A 20251-nucleotide genomic window follows, 5' to 3' on the forward strand; every position below is an offset into this window, starting at 1 on the left:
GTGAATGTAGACAATCTACCAGTCCTTTATATATGTGATGTAAAGTAACTGTGGCCTTAGGTGGGCGGTATGATTTATGTTTCTCTCTTCTTTGGTTTGAGTGGATAGAGATGACAGAGACTTGGACAAGGGAGAATAATTGTACGCAACTGCGTCTACTGCCAAAACTGCTCTGCCCCCTACTGTCTCCTTTGGACTCTGCTTCTCAGACACTTGAAATCCACACTGCAGTGACAGTGCACATTCTTGAACTGTTTCCTCTCCCTACCTCTCCAGCACCTCTCACTATGCTCACAGACCCTCATATGCCTGGTCACAGATCACGACACACAAGCTTTAAGCCTCATAATGAGGTTGTCTCTTGTGCGTCTCCTCCACTGCTGCACATTTATAAGTATGTTTCTGCACCACACTCTCCCTCCCTGGCTGTAGCATACATATTATTGCTATTCTTAGGGAACTGTGACTCACAACGCCCACTCTCCGTTATGCTACCTGCTCCATCACTGTACTCCTCCCACTCTCCTATCATCTGGCTCCCATGTGTTGGTTCTGCGCCATCACGCAGTCATATTAGCCCTCGTAATGTTGCCATTATCTTCCAACCAGGATTTAAAATTTATATGTATTACTTTGTCAGTTTTTCCTGGTTGTGTTAAACTCCTCATAAATGTCTTGTGACTCATTGTGTTACAGTATGAAAGCAGTGCTGTGTGGGGACTCATCCATTTCTAACTGTGTCACATGTTTACATAGAGTATGACAGTTCATAGTGTGACTCTCCTGTCTTTGCAAAGTGGGTGGAGTAGGAAAATATTTGAGTGTCTGTAGTCACTAACTTTATTATTCAAATCACAAAACAGCCAGGGGTATCTGTATTGTCTTATATTTCACAAGTACATAAGGATTAATGTTAATTTTGACAGTTATTTTCAGATTAAGTCCATATGAGTTTTAGTCATATTTTGTCCTCTTCATGCCTATTTTAGTCAGTTTTTAGTGGACTCAAACTCTGGACCCTTATCTTAGACAGAGAAAGCCATGAACATTTTTGACTAGTTTTAGTCAATAAAGACATTTTTTTTTTTCATTTTATTCTAATCTCAGTCAAGACCAACAATAAGCATTTTAGTAAAACTTCTTTCAACTTTGAATTCCTCCAAATGATTTTGATTTAGGATATACACACAGCATTGTTACCTTGTGGGTATGATGGCAGAGCAGCATGGTTTTGTTTTTTATGAATGTGGGAGTATTATCTGTGCTGTTTAGTAAATTTTGTATTTTTGCTTTTCAACAACAATATTTGGCTAAATCCACTTTGGCTAATTAGCTAGTAGTGTCCTCATGAATTGCCTTTGTAGTAAAACATAACATTGTTAATCCTCACAAAGAGCGAAAAAGCAAACCTGAATAATCGAGTAAAGTCAAATGTGACTGAACGGTATGTAGCTTTAAGATACTTTATGTTGCCACCTAGAGGACAAGACACAAACTGTAGGTTGTTGTTCGCTGCATTAGAACACTGTTTAGAGTCGAGGGTGTTTCATCTGGTGTAGTATAGTTGTGTCTTTGTACCTGTTAGTTATATTTGCTCATGCACAAGTTTATCCTGGCAAGTCTAATGGTTTATATTTTGCCGCAGAGAACTTTGTCCCAGTCATGCATTGATCCACCATGGGTGCAGGGTTTATATAATATGCCTTTAGTGTCCTATGAACAACACTTCGTCCGTTTCCCTCTTCACAGGTGGCAGGAGGCTCTGACTGTGTACCCCAGGACCAACAAGCAGAACCAGAAGAAAAAACGCAAGGTTGATGCACCCACTCACCAGGTAATACACCTGTTAACATACTCCATACTGAAGTGCTTTTACCATGCTCACACTGAACAATGTGAGAGTAGAAAACAACTAAATTCAGATGCGGGTCATGTTTTTGTAAGTGTGGTATTTTTGCTTTGATAATTTCTTTTTCTATTGTTTATGGATTGGCTCTTGAATACTGCTTAACAACATCCCGTGCATAGATGCACAGCAGAGAATAAGGAGAGGATGATGTAACAGCTTTAGTGAGAATACAGATGAGCAGTATTTTGAGATTATTAGGTTTAGGCGATTAAATATACATCAAAAATAAAATCTCGCTGCTGGTATAACTGAAGTATTTCCAAATCACAGATAATGAGCTGTTTTTGGCTCACAGTGAGCTTTCACAGTCAGCCTTTGAAGGTGGATCTGACTTTATATCACCACTGCTCAAGATAAGGTCAACATTATAAATGATCCACATGTGGCAATTGTGCCATTGCTACCACAAAGAACATTTTTATATATGTATATATACTGTATATATAACAACTTGTGCTGTGGAAGTGTGCAGTATGGTGGCTTTTCATTCCACTCAGACTGCACCAGCTGTTTGCCCCTCAGAGAGAGAGAGATGTTGTTTTTCTTCCAGACACATAATCAACACTTTAATGCTGTTCATGTTTTCACTCTTGAGTCACATGTTCATCTCAATAGACTGCACGTCACATCTAAATGAATTCCTGTGGTCATTGGTAAGTGGTAGCTAAAGAATTACACTGTCAGCAATGATTGAATGGTATCTTGGGTGTTGTGACTTACAAGTTTACACATTTTGTCAGCTCTTCCTGCAAGTAGTACTTGCGTCATGTTTCCAAAAATGTAGTTCTGGTTTTATTGTTGTGGAACAGATTTCAATATATTCCCGTGCAAACAAGCGAGGATAATGATGACAGCTGTCTGCTAAAATAACATTCAGCAGTAACTTTCAGCACTGTGACCATGAACCTCTCGCTCATGAATCTGCTGGTGCACTCTGTTTCACTGTGATGTCCAGGAGCTGCAGTCTCACGTGCCAACCTCACGAGCCCTCAGCCCTGCCTGTTTACTTATTAACCCCCTGTGCTTGTTCAAAACGTTGTTTTTGTTTTGTTTTTTTTGAAGAAATCATCACCTCTGGGTCCTGTGAAAGTGTGTGGGTGCAGGAGTGTGCAACAGCTCAAATGGTTTAATGAGGAATGGGACATTTGTGAAATCCCACGTTACCCGAAGCAGAGGCATATTTGTTGTTGAAAATAAATCATCATAGAAAATGTTTTCAGTGATTTCAAACAATATATTTTTCCCTGTTTTTAACATTACAATGCTGTCAATCGAATTGCCTCTGAGTCCCCATGTAATGCTGTTCACGAGCTGACTGTCCACGTTGACCACTCTGTAGAGGGGGCCAGACAGACAATGTCTCTTTGGACAGCAATGTGTCTCTAATCTTGAAATAAATAAAATTATATTAAGAATATTGGCACAAAATCTGGTGACTAAAAACAGCATTCCTAGATCAAGGTGAACAGGGTCATTCAAGCCAGTCATGTGACATCCATTAGAAACAAAATCCCCATAGGGAAAGAAAATGCACTTTTCATGTCAGTGCAGTCAGATTTCTCCCTGGTAGGTAGAAATGAAAGAACCGGATTAGGTAAACCTTTATTACCGTAATAATGGTTTCAATGACAAGATGAAATATAGGCATATCATATAATGTTGTGCAGACCACCCACCATGGGATACAGTTACCCCCCTTCCCCTCCTCCTTTTTGATGCAAGGCCAAATTTGTGGTGAGTGCCCATAAAAAATGTCTGAAGTTCATTGTTTGGTTCCTCTAATGACGGTGCCCTGAATCAGACTGTGACCTTTCTGCGCTTACAATAACAGGCTCATTTGCAGGGGCATAGCGCTGACACGGTGATGACCTTGACTGCGTCCCATGTGACCTCTGTCATTTATATCTGTCTGTCTTTGTTGCTCTGTTGACCAACAATACTTTCCTGTGCAGAGGAGTGTACCTTTTAATGGGCTACCATTGTTTCTGTGTCTGTTTTCATCTGTTTCTGATCAAATTTTCGAAATGCAGTGATAAACTACTTTCCATAAATGTAACACAGAATAGTGACACGTTGGGGCCAGGCTCTGTAAATGTGCTGGTCTTAACATAAAAATATTGTTGTGTTTTGTCTCAATAAGTAACTGAAGTCTGCTTCAAACAGCAGTATTAGTACATAAACCTGGTTGTTGCTGTACAACAGGAATTTGTCTTTTTCCTCACATGTGTGTTAAATGAGTACCGCTTGAAATAACATTCAAGTGGTCAAGGCCAAGCCAAATAATTAGGGCTGATAATCAGTGAGGGTGATTATGCTTTCACTGCTTGTCTAATGTCCGTTTCTATCATTGCCTCATGGGCTCCTCAGTTGTTCTAGGGAGGACGAGTGATACAGACTTTCCACCTGAAAGCTCTCCCCTGAAGTTACTGGAGACTTGTGCTTGTTAACTGTTGTAAATACTTGTGTGCAAGAACATGTTTGCCTTATGGGCAGTGCCCACAAGATGAAGCACCTGACCTTCAGTACAAAACAGATTATATGACAGGCAACTTATTTGTATCTCATATTGTAACTGAAAGTATGAAAGGAGTTTTTACTTTCAGATTGTTATGCTGGCTTTTAAGCAACAAAACACTGAACATCTTGTAATGGTGCTTTATTCTGTACGTTTGCATGAATTTGGCCTCAATGAGAAGGAAACTAGACATCAAAGTTCAAATAATACAGAAACTATGAAATCATGGAGACAGGTTTTTGGATGTACCTGTATTGATTAGAAGCAGTACTACTAACTATTAACATCAAAGGCTTTTTGTGATTGGCAGGGTGGAGTAACTCCAAACCAGTGTTTTTCCACTGAAGACATGAATGGACACCCAGTGAGTTCAGCTTGGCCAAACCTTTTATCCTGCTTGACCCTCTGGCTTTGAAATCCCAAACATAATAAATTATATTTTAGATAATCCTGATCAATCCGGGTGAAGGGTGGATAAAAAAAAATACCTGGTTTTTACTTCTCTATTCTGATACTGAAAGAGTAATTCTTAGCACAACAGCATGTTTGTGGTGATCAAAGTAGGCTGGCTGAACAGGTGATGTTTGAGGGTCGCTTGGCTTTGGAAATCTTGCTTTCTCTTTTTATGAACTAAAATCATCCTGTGAGACTCTGAACCCAACAAGTGCTTAGTTTTGTGTGCTCTTTGTATTCTTTAATTGGATAAGATGATCTGTATTATTTATTCTAGAAATTCTGTTCCAGTATATTCCACCTCTGCAGAATCTGTTTTTTTGTTCTTTGTATCCCTCAATAATGCAGGTGTTTTTGTTATGAATGAACCCTTTGTTCTTTGTCAAGCTGTCAATCTCCTTTCCACACATCCTCCTCCTTCCCTCTTCCCAGAATTAGTCATTTCACCAATGATGAAAGCTGTTCTGTTTTTGCTTTGTCACTGTCATTTCTCTGAGACATGCACATAAAAAGTCAGAAAAAAAGAGAAATACAAAATGTGAAATGACCAATTATGTGAAATCGTGCCACCAAACACCAAGACTACAATCGTTACTTCTCCGAACGAAAGACATAGGGGATTATGGTGCTGTTCAGAAAGCTCATTTATAACCTGATATGATGGTACAGGTCTATCATGGTTGGTACATTATTGGACACAAAGAAAAAGCTATTTCCATTATTTGAGTTTTCACATTTGCTTTTCCACATTTAATCTCTATTTAACCTCTGTCCTTCTCATATTCCTTTTTTGTAGTGTCTCTGTGACCTTACCTCCCATTATGTCCTTTCCTCTTCCCATCCACTCCTTCCAACCCAAACCCCCTCCCAGGAGCCTGGTCCTGCCAAGGTGACAGTGACCAGCAGCAGCAGCGGAGGAAGCATCCCTTGCCTGCCCAGCAGCATTGCCGGTGCTGAGCGTGTCCCGATGAGCCGTGCCACTCTGTGGCAGGAGGAGAGCCGCTGGAGTAGGGCCACCATCCCCTGCAGCCGCAGTGCCTCCTGTATCAGCCAGCTGAGCCAGAGCCAACCGGACTCCAGTAACACTACTCAAGACGGTGAGGACTGAGATGGCAGCATGCAAATTCCTCATCATCCTGTATATACACTTCAGCTGTCGTTTCACCCTTAGATGAGGACAGTTTGGTCAGAGGACAGTCTCAGCAAAATTAAAGGCATTGTCACATGGCATTGGTAGCAGTAACAGTGACTGACTATTCTGACAAGTCACCGTTTTGTAGTATACAACAGCTAAGTGGTATATGTTCACATATTTAACACCATATGCAGACTGTTTTCAGTGTTTAATATCAGTGGCACTGTGTGGTGGTTTCAGATGGCAGCACCATGAGTACTGGACGCAAGGTACGAGTGGAGAGTGGTTACTTTTCCCTGGAGAAGGCCAAGTCAGAGCCCTCTCCACAGTCAGCACAGCATTCTCAGCCACCCCAGCCACCCCAGCACCTGTCTCTGTCCTCTTCAGCATCCTCCTCCTCTTTAGGAGCTCTCAGTCCCAGGTACAACTCTGAGTCAGAACCCCAAATTTCCCCTTATGAACCCTCCCAAGATCCCCTCCCTTCTCCAGGTGCGCTTGTTTCCCCCAGCTACTCCACCATCAGCTCCTCCCAGAGCTCGCTGGACTCTGAACCCAGCGGCACCACGCCCACCTGGGAGGGACACAGTGGTGGTGGAGGAAGCGCCAGTAGTTTCAGTGGTGGAGGAGGCAGAGTGGGCCGATCTGGCAGGGACTACGCAACCCTGTCTGATGTGCCACGGGCTCGCAGACTCAGCTACCGGGAAGCGTTCCGCTCAGAGAAAAAGCGCCAAGAGCTGAGGGCACGGACACGGAGTCCCGGCAGGGAGGAGGTGGCCCGGCTGTTTGGGCTGGAGCGCAGGTAAGAGGTTATGGATAAGCATCATGCTTGGCATACTGCAAAAAAAAGATTCTTCAGAGGCATTTCAAGTTTGGTGCACCTGCTTACCTGATAGATGGAATAAATGCTGAACACGTGTCACATAGCAGAAACATACATGCAGATTCACTTGTGATAATAATAGCAGCCATACATGATTGTTAATCAGATAAGCCACTGTTTATTAGCCCTTGGCATAGCCTTAAAACATATAGATAGGATGCCAAGTAATCTATTATGTGAAGCTCATGCATTGCTTAAAGCATTCAGCATTTTAGTTTTTTAGCACCACCCTGTGGCTGCTGTCCTTGAGGCACTCCAACCTACCCTAGCTTACCAATGATTGGCCATTAATGATTTGGGGGATTTAATTGCATGTGTTACTTTCTTGTCTGTGGATCTCTACCTTTTGCTCTTGCTACTTTGCTAGTTTGTTTTGTTGTTTCGATCTTTTCCAGGGGCTTCTGAACAGAGCTTCTCAGATCTAATGCTCAACCAACCCTTCCACCCCTGTCCCAATGCTGTTCCCTGCTGGTCACCGCTGATTCCTGCTTTCTGTCATTTCATCTCTGCACTGCCTGGGAGCACACACATACACTGTTTCATAAATGCTTGATTTACTATATATACTGTGCATACTGTTGGGTTTACATACAGTCTGGTCTCTCCTCTTTTCTCATGCAGACACACACATACACAATATAAACAGGCTTTAACAAGTGCAGTGCCTTAAGGTAACGCCGACTTTGTTGCCATTGCTTCTGCAGTTTGTTTAATCCACCATTCTAGTCATTTCCTTTTCTTCTAAAGTCTTGCTCTAAAATCTCTCATCATATAACACTACTCTTTTTTTCTTTGATGTATCTCTGGATTGTTCTCTTTGGGATGTTTTTTCTGCACTTTTTGTTGTCTATGACAGGATCTAATAAGTCAAACTTCCTACACATGTATTGTATGTAAATGCTGTGAAGTAATGGCAGCATTGCATTCTGCACACGATATACTGAAACTACTTGTGTCCTTCAGGGACATTGATTTTGGCTCAAGTTTGCTTTCATATCATGCTTTGGTCTTGTTTTTATGCTGATTCTGCCACCATTTGAGAATGATGTGCTGCATCATTATGTTTTTAAGAACAACAGTTTATTCCACTACCTCTGATTTTAGCATTTTGTCAATTGATTGAACGAGATATTTAACCCATTGTCAGACAAGACTTTTTGCGTTGAGTGAGCTGTATGTGCTGTGTATTGAACACATCTTTGTAAAGAACCGTCTTTTTGTGTTTCTCAGGCGTTCTCAAATCATTGGCCGATTCGAAGAGGATCAGCATGTAGAGCGCATGGACACAAGCAGCTCCAATGAGCCTTCTGCTAACACCGTGCTAACCCAGAGACAAGGCCGCAGTGAGAGGCGCTATCTGGCTAACAAACATGTACGCTATTTTCTTTGTTAATCCTGAAAAAAGGCTGTAAAGTATTCAAGAAATTACTAAATGGCATTTGTACTGTGTACTTTTCTGCCTTTTGAGTAAGGAATTGCTTCTAATTTCTCAGTTTACTTTGTATTTATAGGAAATGTCACTGGATGCAGGGAAAGACCGTTCAGCCCCAGATGTGTCCAGCTCCACTTTTGCTAATTTAAGAAGAGCCAAGTCACTGGACCGCAGAGTCACCGAGTCCTCAATGACTGTGAGTACTTCTACAGGACGGTACTTCTAAAGTGTACAGCGACATAAAAAGTAGACTACACAATCGTTTCAAGGTCCCATAAAATGGCTTTGTGATTCAAGATTGAGACTGGGGGAGAAAAGGACATGATCTCTCACCGCTTTCTGACCCATTTCTGTTCATGGGTTGTTATTGTTTTTTTCTCCCTCTGTGCCACCTGAATGTCCAAAAAGGTTTTTGTCATTTATTTGTCTCATAAGAAGTTTAAATGGCTGATAGGCATTACTCATTTTTGTGGCACAGTATTTGAAATGACTGGTTTGTCCTCTAGCTATTTGCAGTATGCAAGATAACATTTTTGCACCCAAACAGCCACAGATACAATATTACATCAGCCTTTGTTTTCGTAAGTCTTCACAAGTGAGATTAAAGTAGCCCTCAACCTGCTCAAAGTGGCAATAGACAATGTTTTGCGTCAACGTATCATTATCAAGTAAATGTTGACTGCGCAATGTAGTGACTATAGAATAATGACACCATCAGCATTCAGACTGGTTCTCTATATAAATCAACGGACAGAAAACGTTATGACCTCCTCCGCTGCTCAGTTTCTTTCAGTTTGTAAAAACATAAAATCATACCAACCAACCCAGTTCACTTTTCTCAACTCATACTAAAGAAATGCAGTCTGCATTCATGTCTCCATTATTAATTGAATGAATGAATGAACACAGACACAGATACAGATACAGATACAGATACAGTGCATCCTGTTATGTTGGTAGTTTCTTGGCTTTAAGGAAAACCGAAAGCGGTCCGGTTGTCTTTGCAACAGCGCCGCCAATAGTAATACCACTTAGAAACACGTGGGGGGTCTGTCCACTTTAAGGTGCACTGGTGTCCCCCTGAGGTCTAAGTCCTGCCAGTCTGACAAACTGATCTTAGGTCTGTTCAGAGAGCTGCAGGGGTGATCCAGTCAGTGTGTGGTTGGTCTCTCTGGCCATCTGCAGCTGCCAGAACCCCCACCCACTCAAACACACACACACACACACACACGCACACATTCATGTACACGCCAGTGCCGCCACCGCTACTGGTGACTATAAATAACCAGCACAGAAGCAGCCACAGTCGTGTGTATGTCCCTGAGACAGACGGAAAGAAACAGATTGTCAACATATGAAGTGAAGGCAGTTAGCCATCAGAATGACTCTCTGCCAGGCGGTGACACCACACCTGATGAAGCTCAACAAGAACAAGGTATTGCTAAGTGAGCCGAAGCCAGGTTTTGGACGAGTGATTTTCTTTAGAGTCTATAAACAGACTTGAGCTTGGTTTCAGTGTGCAGCAGTTTGTGTTTCACAGGGAAAGTCCAGCTCCCGCCAGTCGGTCTCGTTAGTTGGAGCCACATATCGGCACTTAAACTTCACGAGCTGAGGTAGTGACCTAAATGTAAACAGATGCACCTGAAGGCAATAGTGCTCAGAGAGATTTCAGTCATATATTCTGATCACATCAGTGATGAATAATCAGTTAATAATGATTTCTAGTATTGTGACAAATTACTACAAAATGCCTCAACAAACTGTAACTTTATTTGTGTTTGCCCTTTTGTCTTCCTTGTTGTCCTTTTTCTCTCTTTTCTGCAGTTAATTTTTTCATTGAAAGTCACTTTGAAGTGTTGACTGAATTTCCTATTATGGATTTTTAATGAATTAATGTAGTTGCATCTCACCATATCCCATCACTGTGATGTCTTAATTACAGCCTGATCTGCTGAACTTCAAAAAAGGATGGATGACAAAGCTGTATGAAGATGGAATGGTAATTTGCTTTCTTTAGCAGCATCAAATGACCATTTGCTTCTCTCCTCGATTGAATAAAATCCTATTACACTCATACAGGATATGGTGGAATCTAATTAATGGTGTCTCTGTCCCCGTAGTGGAAGAAACACTGGTTTGTCCTGACAGATCAGAGTTTGAGGTACTACAAGGACTCAATAGCCGAGGAGGTAAAACTTGTCCAAAAAAATTTTTTGGCCATTAATTTGAACGTATGGGCAATTAACAAGCTTTTGTTGTTGTTTGCTCTCTTTTGTCTGTTAATGTTTTTCCTTAGGCTTCAGAACTGGATGGTGAGATTGACCTTTCCACATGTTATGATGTCAAAGAGTTCCCAGTCCAAAGGAATTATGGGTTTCAAATCCTGGTGAGTGTTGATTCTTCATGTCATCAATTGTCCTGCATCATTTATCACCAGTGAAGATGACACTCATTGTCTACACACTTGAGCTCTGCCGTCTCCTGCCAGTCTATAAACAGCCCCGGACACCATGTGGTGCAACTTTAGGTATCAGGTTTTGCCATTTCTCTCTCTGAAACGATTCTTTGTCTGTCACGAAGGATGTCACTTGACTTGTCATCTCTCTGTGAGGCTGACATCATCGTGGTCTAAATCTGCTGCAGCCGTTGCCAGCTGTGCTTGTTTCTCTGAACTTATGTGCCCCTCGTCCTGCACAGTATGTTTACTTAACCTCTTGCATTCAAAAGCCCCGTCCTTGTCCACATTTGCTCAATAACACTTGTGTTTTTAGAACATTTTTGTTGATGGTAGTTTTACCTTCAACCATAATTGCATAACAGTTGTGTAATTCTGTGGATCCTGCTGCATGACAGAATACTTTCGTCATATAATCCTTTGACCATTAAACATTTTTAGCACTTGTTGCTGGCAAAATACTCCTGGACATATATAGTTGCAATCCAATGCATCTGTTATCCATTTAATGTCGGTGGGGGGTTTGTTCCTGCCACATATAGACTTAGATTTGCCATACAATTGCTATATGAGGAACACATCACTGCAAGGTCAGTTCTTTTGTTTACATTTACTTAAAGCAACTCCCCCAGCTATTTTGTGGAGGATGTCAGAAATAGAGAAGTCAAGGGGATCGTCGTCTCTCTGGCTGCGAACAACATGGGTTTGGTGTCGAGAAATTAATAACTCCAGTATTTATTTCTACTCTCTCTGCTCCACAGTCAGACTGGAAGGGATGTTGTTCTGTCATAGCAGCTGAAGCAGTGTAGAGAATCCAAGTTAAAATCCTGATGTATGGAAACTTTCATGAATAACTGTGGTCTTGTAGAAATCACTTGATTTCCAGAGGCCACTGTATGTAAGGTTTCAGTTATATTTACTGCACACACAGAAAAGCTGAGTTACAAAGCCACTGAGTGAAGGATGCCCCTGTGTATATATATCTGCATATGAAAGGAGAAGACAAGGGGCAGTATATTTGGTATCACTAGCCTTATGGTTTCCACTTGTAGTCCGTTTGTAGTCAGAGTAGTATTGACCAATCACATTTAAGCAGTCTTTGGTTACATGCAGGTAAACAGTCCATGTGGAAAGCAATAATCATAAAGGAGAAAATCTAGCATATCACAGCTAGCAGAGCGGTTTGTAAATTGAATCACACAGTAAAGTTGATTGTATTGGACTTTACACAGAGACATCCTCTGTAACTGTAAAAATTGTGGGCGTAGTGATGGCCTAAAAATACACACTTTTGTCTTCGGCTCCGTGTCAATGTGGTGCTTTTGGTGATATAGCAAGCTTTCAAAACCTGAGCTCAGTGTAATTTAACAACACAGTAAAGCAAAGGAGAAGTGAGGCTGAGGATGTTCTGCCTCGTTTCACTGCCTATTTATTTTATTTTATTTTATTTTCCAACCATCATACTACTGATGAAACAGCAGTGTGAGTGCAGTGTGCCTACCTGACAATGGAGAGCTGAGGGAGGCTATAGATTGTAATGCAGTAGATGTTGCATTGCTCCACTTAGACTTAGAAGTATCTTGCATTTAAGCTGCTTTTACAGTACAGTCATTTTAAGGAAGTTACTGAAGGACATGTAATACAGTAAATGTACATTTTCTACCCACCTCTGGTTACAGTCTGTGTAAGAAGAGGAACAAATTAGTCTGTCCACTGAAACAGGAAAAGCCTTTAATTGTTGAGCCAATTCCACTGCTGCATATCTTAATTTTATTTCAGGCTTGTACCAAACCATGTGCTTAGATGTTTGTGACAAAGAGGTATTTTTATCGACGTGTTGTGTCATCCCTGTCAGTCATTTAAATGAGGTGCCTGTCTGCTTTCAGTGTAAAGAGGGAGCATGCACCCTGTCGGCCATGACCTCTGGAATCCGTCGCAACTGGATTCAGGCCATCATGAAGAATGTGCGACCCACTATCGCCCCCGATGTCACCCGGTAATAACCAAAGAGGATTAACACTTGAGCCACTGGCAGATAAAACAACTGCTTTTCTCACTTATTTTATCTTAATCCCTCTCTCCTCCTCACCCTCTCTTTCCTTCTTTCTCTTCCTCCCTCAACTGGTATTTTCAACCTGCTTCCAGGAAAAACATCTCTCTGAAACTATCCGTTCTGAAGCCCAGGTTGGAGTGCTTGTGTGTTGAATATCTCCCCCTCCTCGAACAGTGATGTTACTGCTCAGCAATGTTAGCCCTCGCGTGTTTGTCGTCCCACCCTATGTCATGTGATTGTTGAATAATGTCTCCCTGTCAGTTGTATCACTGTAGAGACACACGCTGCAATCACATCAACATACTCGAATAATCGGCCCAACCTGCTGCTGATCAACAGCACGGACTTATTTTAATGATCATTGTAATATGACTGTCCACTCAGTAACTTTTGGAAATGGTCTTTGAACAACAACAAAGTCATAACTGAGGACAGAAAAAGTGAATAGAGAGAAGAGCTGGGATATAAAGGTTTCTGTAACAGTTAACCTGAGGATTTTTAACAACCTAAACATTTATTTTTGTGCTCTTAAAAGCTGACTATTGCCTTTCAGATGGCTCATCATGTGAGATACTGTATACCGAGTCACACTCCTAATGCTGCCGGTGTGTCTCTTTCCAAAGGGAGAATGTGTGATATTTTTGGTATTTCTGCACAGACGCCTCGCAGACACCTCTTTCTCATTCTTGATCTCTGTCCCTTCTCATTTTCCCCCTGCTCATACTGCCTGACACCTCCACACAAGGCGATGAAAATAGATTATTCTGTCAGGTCACTTTTTAAAAGATGCTCTGCCCCCTAACACTACAGCTGCCGATCAGTGTGCAGTTTACTGCAAACACATTCTTGACTTTAAGATACTACACAAGTTGCATTAACATGGCAGCTAAACAGACATTAGGCTTTCATCAGAACATGACTGCCAACACTAAAGCTGCTTTCAGTCTATTGCAATGCACAGTATAAGCGTTTTGTTGATGCTTTTTCACTGTTTTTTATCATGCTTTTAATGCACAGTTAGATGATGCTGCTCTGCCAGAAATGTATGCATTGTTGTTCGTCCAGCAAAGCTTTATGTACTTGTGTCATAGCTTGAGCTGATGTAAATTTGACAATTCATCAAGTGTTGTTAAAACCATTTTATACATCTTTTTTGTGCTGTCAGATCCCTCCCCGAGGAGAAGATAAAAACCCAGGTGATGTTAGAGCTGTGTCCACAGACCACCACTGAGCCAAGCCCCAGTCCTGAGGCCCCCAAGTCTGATGTCCACAGACAGCCGGCTGGCATCAATGCCTCCACCCCTCCCTCTGAGCCCCGTAAAAGCCGCGTTCGTGAGCGCAGACGAGAGGGTCGCTCCAAGACTTTCGATTGGTCCGAGTTCAAAATGGAACAGACACAAAAGCCTGTGAAAGAACGAGCGGACACAGTCGACCTCAGCTCATCATTCTCCACTACTTCTTCTTACTGCTCTCCCTCCTCTTCCCCTTCTTCATTAGCATCATCTCCTGTCTCTACCTCCTCCCTCCATACTTCTTCTCTGTCAGGTGCTCACCCACTTTCTATGTCAGAAGAAGCAGAAAAGGAGAATGTTAGGAGGGGTATCCTTCCACATAGCACAACCAGTGCAGCCCACATGCCAAATACTGTTACTGTCACCATGACTTCCACACTGAACACTACATCACCGGTACAACCAGCGATACCTAACTGCCAAGAGCAAGGAAGGATGGAAGTAGACCACCCTACAGCCATGCATCCTGCTAGTGGAGATAAGAAGGACAGCAGAACCTCAGACGTCCAAGAAGAGATAGAGCAGCGATGGCATCAGGTGGAGACAACACCGTTAAGAGAAGAGAAGCAAGTGCCCATCAACACATCTTTAGGAAACTCTGAGAGACTGCCTGCACATGAGCTTGCTGCACTGCTCGAGAAAGAGGTCTGTTTCCTCGTTGTGGTCATGTATATGTCATATATATATAACATATTGATGGTATCGGCATCTTGTGCCATTCATTCATTATTTCTTCTCCCTCTTTATTTGTTCAGTTGGGACAGAAGCAGAAGGAGCTGGACCGACTACAAAAGCAAAACAATGTCTTGAAAGAGCAGTTGGAAAATGCACTAGGGAGAGAACAAAGTGCCAGAGAGGGCTATGTACTGCAGGTACTACACTCTCCGTCCATCATGCAGGATTAAAATTAGTTCTAAAATTGACACCATGTACAAATAGCAGTGTAGCTTGAATTTTAACAGGAAATGGTATCTTGTCTACAGGATAGTATACATGTACTGGTGAAACATGTGGTGCAGTAAATGTTATTAACTGTTTAAAAGTACTGTGTGTAGATTGTATTTTTGTTATACAGTCTACTGCCTCATGATAGATGAGATTTATGTGTGGCTACTGTAACTTGTATACAAGTCTACTAACAGGTGTGGGTGCTTATCTTCTGAAACTGATATGCATGGTTGTGGAGTTCTTAGCATGAGTGTTCACTAACTGTTTTTACGGAGTTTCACATCTCCTGGGATAATTATTGGTTTGATCTGGTGTGCATAAGGTAAGAAACTTGATTAAGAAGCCTTGCGCTGTGCTTTTTCTCTCCGTTCATTTGTGCTTTTTCTGTGTGTCCTTTCTGAGCTTGATTTCTGCATGCTTTTTGGTGTTTCAGAATTGCATACTTTAACTAATTGCTTTTATACATTGTGCAGTTTTAAGTTCTACAGTGAATTTGTCACAGAACCAGTATGTCTTTTTGTTGTTATCACATCACATTTCCATTACAGAAGTTACGTAGTTTGTCTACTTTTTATTTTTAAATCACTATGTTGTTTGTTTTTGGGGAGGGTCATGGTTGGTATACAATTCAGTTTCAGTTTCCAAGTCACCTCTGAAAAAGCACAGTGGAAGCTTGTCAAAAGTGAGATTGATATCAAGAAAGGAGAAAATTATTTTCCTGGTAACCCCCGAGATGTGGTTCTCCGTATATGGTTAGAGAAGTGAGGTGATGTCATTAATGAAACTGTCTCATCCATCTTTTTCAAGAGTGCAACACCCCCTTCCTCTTCGCCACACAGAGTGCCATGGCAACGCTTGCACACTCTTAATCAAGATTTGCAGGGCGAGTTGGAGGCCCAAAAGCGCAAGCAGGACATTGCTCAGCAGCAGATTCGTACACTAAAGAGAAGCTACACAGAAGCCCAGGATGCTGTTGACCGCCATGAGACTGATATTCAGGCTCTGCAGGCTAAACTAGCATCTGCAATGGCTGAAATCTTGGCAAGTGAACAGGCTGTGGCCAGAATGCGAAATGAGCTCAAGCTAGAGCAGGAGCGTTCAAAGGAACAAGAAGAGGAACATGGCCGTAGTGAGACCACCCTACGAGCCCAGCTGAAGGACAGTGAAGATAGACTCCGTGAAGTAGAGGCCAGTCTGTTAGAGCGAAACCAGGCCCTTAGGCACCTGGAGCGCCAGCAAGCTCTGCAAAGAGACCACATGAGAGAGATACAGAGGTTACAGGAGAGGCTGCTAGAGGTGACTGCTCGGTTAAGTGCAACAGAGGAGGGACAGGCACTGAAGGAGGAACGCCTGAGAAAGGAACAGCACAGTATGCAAGAGAGTCATGAAAGGGAAAGACAGAATCTGTGTAGAAGATTAGCTGAGGCTGAAACTGCCCACAAAGAGATGGAGAACAGACTGCTGGAGGCTGAGCAGCAGGTGGAGGCCCTGTTAAGGGGGAGGCAGGCCTCAGGAGGGAAGGAATGCAGGGAGGAAATGCAAAAGTTGCAAGAGGAGCTGGCCCACAAGACCGACATGGTTGAGTCACTGAGGGAAAGTGTGCGTAGGCTAGAAGAAGAGAAAGGTCGTCTCACTTGCCGCTGTCAGGAGCTCCTTAACCAGATTGCAGAGGCAGACCGTGAGGTGAATAAGCTTCGCAATCGTCTGGAAACAGAAGAGGCTGATTACAACTCCCTGGAACATTCATATGAGAGGGCTACTCAAGAATTTCAGAAAATGAGCCAGTTCCTTCGAGAAAAAGAGGAAGAGATCCGGCAAACTAAGGAGATGTATGAGAGGCTGGTAGAACGCAAGGAAGAAGACCTGAAAGAGGCCCTTGTTAAAATGACTGCACTTGGCAACAGCTTGGAGGAAACAGAACAGAAGTTGCAAGCTAAGGAGGAGCTTCTTTGTCAAATGACTCAAAGCCTCTTAGATAAGGTCGAGCCTTGTAGTGCTGAAAAGGATCTGCAAGCCAAGCTTGTGGTTGCAGAGGACCGCATAGCAGAGCTAGAGCAGCATCTCAATGCCCTACAGCTGGACTATGCTGACCTACACATGGAAAGACAGCAAATCCCAGCACAGAGCAAGAAGGGACGGCTTAAAACATCGGTCTCCTTATCACCAAACACAGACGTCCCACTTACTAAGACGGAGAACTCCCCAGATGACAAGGAGTCTCAAGCCAAGAGACCAAGGATACGTTTTTCCAGTATTCAGTGCCAAAAATACATAAATCTAGAGGCCATGGACACTAGCCATTTGAGCAGTACCCTTGCAGACACAAGACAAAAAGTTAATCAGGATATAGATGAAGACATCCATTTAACTGAAGGAAACGTCTCCTCTGATATCACGTTCCCTCACAGTAGTGACCCAGAGAAGTTTATCTCTATCATACATGCTCTAGAGACTAAACTGCTGGCCACTGAGGAAAAACTAAGAATCCTCACACAGAATCTAGAGGAGCAATCCATCCAAACAGAACACATGTCCAAGATTGATCTAAAGATGACAGAAACAAAGCCTCACTCTGATAAAGAGTTAACTTGTGGAAGTGTGATGCAGAATAGTGCTGCCAATAAGCATTATGCCAAGGCCCTTGAGCATGTGGAAAACAGTCGTGAGAAAGTCAAGATTATTCTCAGTGGCTCTCATGATACCATTGATTCACAGCTGCACTCATTGTCAGAGATAGAGAACGATTTGTTCAATGCATCACTGTACATCAGACAAGGACAGAAGACACTGGAAGAGCAATCACCAGTTGTCCATCCAAATGAAACCCCAGAGACTCTAGATAAAGATGCGTTGCACCTCTTTGCCAAAACTTTGTCTTTCGAGGCAGTCGTGTTGAACAAGATGGCTTTGTTAATACAGACTTCTAAGTCTGACCTCCTACAAGCTCTTGCAGAGATGTGGGAAGACATAGAGAACATTAAAAGGAGTGACAAAGATTGCTTGGCCATAGTTTATGCTGATGTCTTGACCAGGAAGTTGATGTTAGAGAGTGCATTCTGGAAGGAATTGGAGAAAGCTGAGACAGATGTTGCTAAATCCAAAGAAGGCAGTGTTTCAGCTGATGCAGATGTTGATGCCACCGTTATCTTTAACACCTTCATTAAAGCAGAACTTGCCTACTCTATTCAAAACCTTAAACACTGCTATGAAGAGAAATTCACAATGCTGAAAAGGGAGTTGACTGAAGCACGAAGTAACCTACATAAAAGGGAAATGGCCCTGAAAGCAATTATTGAAGCTTCCAAAAGGCCTGATCTGAAAAATGTAATTAAAGAAGTCAAAAATAACTTTGGGTTCAGTAAACAAAAGTTAGCCGACATCCACCCCCCTGAACTTGCTCCCTACATGGAGCAGATTGAAATGGAAGAGGCTAGAGACTTGGCTGAGGAAATTGTAGACAAACACTTGGCTGGAGAAATGCCCTCTTGTGGTGTTGACTCTATTGAATCAATGCAAAATGCACATGTCCACTTGGCTGATGAGCTTCAAAGACAAGCAGCAATCCTTCATAAGTATGCTCAAGAGATAGAAAGTGGTGGGAACCATCCTGGACTGGCTAAAATGATCCATGCTCTTCTAGGACACCAAACGTCACACAGTTTCACAAGTACCTCTCTTTGCATGCGCGAAGCCCTAATCCAGGCTCAAGTGGCTTATGTGGCATGTAGGTTACGGGCGGTGCATGAACAAGAGTTGGGCTGGTGTAAACAGACAGGTCAGAACATGGGTGCTCTTGTCCAGCAGCATGCCCACAATGTCAGTGCAATCCAAGAGAAATACGAAGCGTCCTTACAGGAGGAGCGCCTTACCTTCTCACAGACAGTGGGCACTCTCCAGAAGGAGAACCAAACACTAAAGAGTGAGATCAGCAAACGTATGAACCAGCTCTCCCAGCAGCAAGAGCAACTGGCCGTCCTGGAGGAACGTTTCCAGAAGGAGACTGACGGGCTGAAGCAGAGGCACAAGCAAGAGCTCAGCCAGGCAGAGAAAGGCCGTGCCTCAACGGAGCTGGCCCTCATGGAGACCACAGCTGACAGTCAGCAAAAGCTGGAGGTTCTGCTGGTGGACATGGACACCATGGAGGAGCGGCATGAGAGTCATGTGAGGAAACTGGAGGAGCAGTTTGAACAGAGGATCTGTGAGCTCCAGCAAATCCACAAAGAGGAGCTGGAAAAGTTACATTCCCAGTATGTGGAAAACATTCAACGTGTCCAAGAGTACCAACAGGACAAAAAAGGCCCTGATGTTTCCCATTCGCCTCCTTGTGATGAGGCCACTACACCAATGGAAGAGGAGGAGCAGGGGAAAGAGGAGAATGCACAGACCATGTCAGAGGTGGACTCCATGGTGGTTCTGAAGGATCGGATTCAGGAGCTGGAGACTCAGATGAACACCATGAGAGACGAACTGGAGAACAAGCACCTAGAAGGAGATGTGGCCAGCCTGAGAGAGAAATACCAGAGAGACTTTGAAAGTCTTAAGGTTTTTGCTCTTTCATTTTACCTTAGTGGAGTCTTTTTTCTTTTTCTTTTTTTCTTTTAAAGTCTTTTAGTAAACCAGATTAGTAGATAAATAGTTAAATAGTTCATCTGTGTACTAATATGATCAAAGATTTGGGGTTGGGAAATGGTGTGATTTGAGATTTTGAGATTTCTGAAATTTGGAACGTACGTTACATCAGTTTGCTTCAACATCTACTGGATGGATTGACACAAAATGTGGTACAGACATGCATGGCTCCCAGAAAATGAACCCTAATGATTGTGGCGATCGCCTGATCCTCTAATGCTACCATGAAGTTCACACATGGTTTTCAATGAAATGTCCAATTATATATTTTTTTTAATTTTCCAATTCACCTCTATGATCAGGTGAATCAGACACTATATAGGCAATACCGGGTTGGGACATTCCTAGTAATTTTACATAATGAAGCAAAGCAATCTGTAGGTTGATACCTCTGAAGTACATCTTGACAAAAGTCCATCTGGCCTCCTCATTTGGGCACCATTTCCCACATTCAATAATAGAAGGAAGTCTATTAATCTATTCTATTAATGACAAAAATGCAGCTGCGCTGGATTAACATTTCACTGTTAAACTCGCTCTCTTTCTAACA

The 20251-nt window shown here is 42.6% G+C and overlaps 1 protein-coding gene across 8 annotated transcripts in view; it reads left to right on the top strand.

The window, feature by feature from the left end:
* LOC143339457 (uncharacterized) overlaps positions 1-20251 on the top strand; it is a 47263-nt gene that overhangs the window by 22630 nt on the left and 4382 nt on the right. For 3 of the 8 annotated variants that reach the window (XR_013079326.1, XM_076760694.1, XM_076760695.1), the window contains exons 5-17: positions 1750-1834; positions 5674-5974; positions 6253-6811; positions 8123-8264; positions 8404-8520; positions 10267-10323; positions 10445-10513; positions 10621-10710; positions 12666-12775; positions 12925-12963; positions 13998-14769; positions 14880-14996; positions 15880-19614. Coding sequence is in view for 7 of the 8 variants with exons in the window: in XM_076760694.1 (XP_076616809.1) it covers positions 1750-1834; positions 5674-5974; positions 6253-6811; positions 8123-8264; positions 8404-8520; positions 10267-10323; positions 10445-10513; positions 10621-10710; positions 12666-12775; positions 12925-12963; positions 13998-14769; positions 14880-14996; positions 15880-19614 (6193 nt within the window). In the remaining variant the exon portion in view is untranslated. The remainder of the gene's footprint in view (positions 1-1749; positions 1835-5673; positions 5975-6252; positions 6812-8122; positions 8265-8403; positions 8521-10266; positions 10324-10444; positions 10514-10620; positions 10711-12665; positions 12776-12924; positions 12964-13997; positions 14770-14879; positions 14997-15879; positions 19615-20251) is intronic. The other 5 variants (XM_076760698.1, XM_076760699.1, XM_076760697.1 and 2 more) reach the window with 5 other exon arrangements.

This window comes from Chaetodon auriga, chromosome 20 (genome assembly GCF_051107435.1).
Source record: "Chaetodon auriga isolate fChaAug3 chromosome 20, fChaAug3.hap1, whole genome shotgun sequence".
In the NCBI taxonomy this organism is placed as follows: Eukaryota; Metazoa; Chordata; class Actinopteri; order Chaetodontiformes; family Chaetodontidae; genus Chaetodon; species Chaetodon auriga.